Source organism: Coenobita brevimanus, chromosome 47 (genome assembly GCF_032717465.1).
Source record: "Coenobita brevimanus isolate Jiangsu-jjx chromosome 47, ASM3271746v2, whole genome shotgun sequence".
Taxonomy (NCBI): domain Eukaryota; kingdom Metazoa; phylum Arthropoda; class Malacostraca; order Decapoda; family Coenobitidae; genus Coenobita; species Coenobita brevimanus.
In genome coordinates this window covers 18,582,633-18,585,386 of record NC_137000.1, presented here as the reverse complement: position 1 = coordinate 18,585,386, position 2,754 = coordinate 18,582,633, and the positions used below count along the sequence as shown (strand labels likewise).

Genomic DNA, 2,754 nt, shown 5'->3' with positions numbered 1-2,754 from the left:
TGAGGCTGGATGGTCAGCAAAATTAAAATGTGAATGCCTTTTAATATTTAAGTAAAAGGATGAGTGAGGAGAAAAGTTTATAGGAAGAAGTACGAAAATGATTATAGCTGTGAAGGAAGATTGCATGCACATTGAGGGCAGTGATAAACAGAAAAGTGACCATAGAACTAAAAAAACGTTTCTGTACGGCAGCATTATGATCCCTACTTTAACGTATGAAAGTGAAGCTTGGACTCCGTTGGAAGGACATGGATCAAGAGTGAAAGGAGTGGAAATTAATTATATGATAGGACCATGGGGAAACAGTGAGACAAAAAAAGAATTTCAGGAGCTTTGCAGTATTGATTAGGATCAGGGCTGTTTCTAGCCTTTTGGGGGCCCTAGGCAGAATGCTGTTTGGGGGCCCCTATCTTATAAAACTGTGGTGGGGGGATTCCAAACCATCTAAGGTGATGAGGGGGCATGCATTTAACATTTAAATACTTCAATTTGAGGCACTTTATGAGGTAAAATAGGCTAGATCGGTGACAAACTCTTAATATCTTTTATTTTAACACTCCAGTAAAAAAAACTCAAGTTGACCCTACAAAAATGCTAATAAATGTGACACACTGGGGCTCCCCTACAGCCAGGATATACTGAATCTGCATTGTAACATCTCCCAAATGCAAATAAATGAGACAAGATGATGTTTTTTCCTGAAAATCTTATTTTCTAATCTTAGGAAATGTTAAACTTGTTAAAAATCTAAATTAGGCAAACATTGCAACTGAAATTCTAAACATATAAAAATATCCCACATTTTTCAGGGGTTGGTATTCCCTCAGTAACACACATCTGCATGATCAGTCTTCAAAACTTCAGCCTTCTGGCTTTTTTAAAAGCAAAGTCATTGATGACATCATCGTATGATAGCTGCTTGCCAAACTCGTGACTGATACTGATGATTGCAAGTCCACTCCCATGGATGACCTCAGGTAGGTCTTAATGAGCTTTAGTTTTGAAAAGCTCCTCTCTGCTGAGGCTACGGTCACAGGGAGAGTGCAGGCTATTCTCAGAGCAATCCACAGACTGGGGTACAGTTCCTTCAACTGCTTTTTGTGGATGTAGGAGAGAAGCTGTAGTGTAGTCATGTCACTTGAAGGTAGGCTTGGCAAGTTGCTGATTTCAAGAAGCAGTTCTTTTCCATCAATGTCTTTTTCATCCTCGGTACTTAATGTGCTGCAGAGCTCGTCACATTGGTTGGAGAGTGCCTCACCATCCAATTCTTTAAAGTTAAGCAGCACTCCAAATCTGGATCACATTTCACCCAGGCTTTCAAACCTTTCCTTTAATGACTCAAAAGTGGTGTCCACAACCACATTAAAGAACGCAATTTCTAGTCTTTTCATGGCATCTCTGATAGGCTCGTCTGGGGCTTCATAGGCAAAGTGTTTCCTTGTGCCTCTAAGCTTTTTCTCCTTAAGTACAGCCTCCACATTCATCTCGTCACATATGTCTTTAGCAGAGGCCTGAGCTGCAGAAAAGCCAGTGTCTCTGCATCTTGTCAGTGAGGTTTTTGCCTTCATGAGGAGGTCAACTGCTACATCAAGTTGCATTGTGGCAGACTGCAGGAGCTTGCTTATATGGTTTACTTGGTGGAGGATATCATACCATACCACTGTACAAATGTGGAACCAGTATGACCCAACCTCCTCGGCCAAAGCTTGTGCTTCTACCTTGGTCAGGGCATCTGTGGCTTTGTCCCTGACCTCCAACAGTGCCTCCCTTATGTTAGGGGCCTGGTACCGCACAGCCTCAATGCTGTTAATACGGCTCTCCCACCTCGTTTCACTCCAGGATTTCAGTGTCAGAGTCACATGGTCCTTCAAGATTGCCCATCTTTCTGGTGCTACTGAAAACAGGTTATACAGTTTTTGTATATTGCCAAAGTAGATAACGGCATCTGTGGACCCTTTTGCTGCATCAGCCACAACCAAGTTCAGTGTATGTGCCCCACATGGAACAAAAAGTGCGCGAGGATTTTTCTCCAGCAGCCTTGCTTGTACACCTTTGTTCCTCCCCTTCATGTTGGCCCCATTGTCATACGACTGTCCTCTGCAGTCGTCAAAAGGAATATTCAGCTCCTCAAGCCTATTCAAAATCAAAGAGGATAAACCAAGACCTGTTGTTTGGGAAGCCACAAGAAATCCTAGAAAGTGTTCCTTGATTTCCGGTGCTTCATCATCGTCCATTCTAACAATCCTTATGATGACCGACATCTGCTCTTGGTGGCTTAAGTCAGGAGTACAATCTAAAATGACTGAATAATATTTGGACCGCTTAATTTCAGCCACCACTGTGTCCAATATTTTCCCACTGATTGAAGCAATCAGCTCACTTTGGATCCCATTTCCAAGATAGCTGGAATGACTGAACAGCCCACTTTCCACACGATCAATGTGCTTCTTCATCACAGGATCAAATTTGGTAAGCAGCTCCACCTCTTTTAAGAAGTTTCCATTGTGTTGCTGGTGTAATGTGTTTGTAGACCCCCTCAGTGCAAGATTTCTCTCGGCTAGAGATTGTATGGAATAACGCTTCTTCTTAGTTCTTACGTTCACATATCACACACCGGTGAGACAAAAAAAAAAAAAAGACCAGGTATGCCAGACGAAAAGGCGCGAACAAAAGCCAAGAGAGCCAAGAAATAGCCAAGCACCACAACCTCGAGTCACTTTACACATATTTTAATTTCTTAAAAAGCTAATATTG

At 42.2% G+C, this 2,754-nt stretch overlaps 1 protein-coding gene across 1 annotated transcript; it reads right to left on the bottom strand.

The window, feature by feature from the left end:
- Window positions 1-1,298: 1,298 nt before the first annotated feature.
- On the bottom strand, window positions 1,299-2,453 carry LOC145399107 (zinc finger MYM-type protein 1-like). Its single transcript, XM_080271852.1, has one exon. It carries the CDS (start codon window positions 2,451-2,453, stop codon window positions 1,299-1,301), a length of 1,155 nt encoding a protein of 384 aa, XP_080127978.1.
- Between the last annotated feature and the right edge of the window lie 301 nt (window positions 2,454-2,754).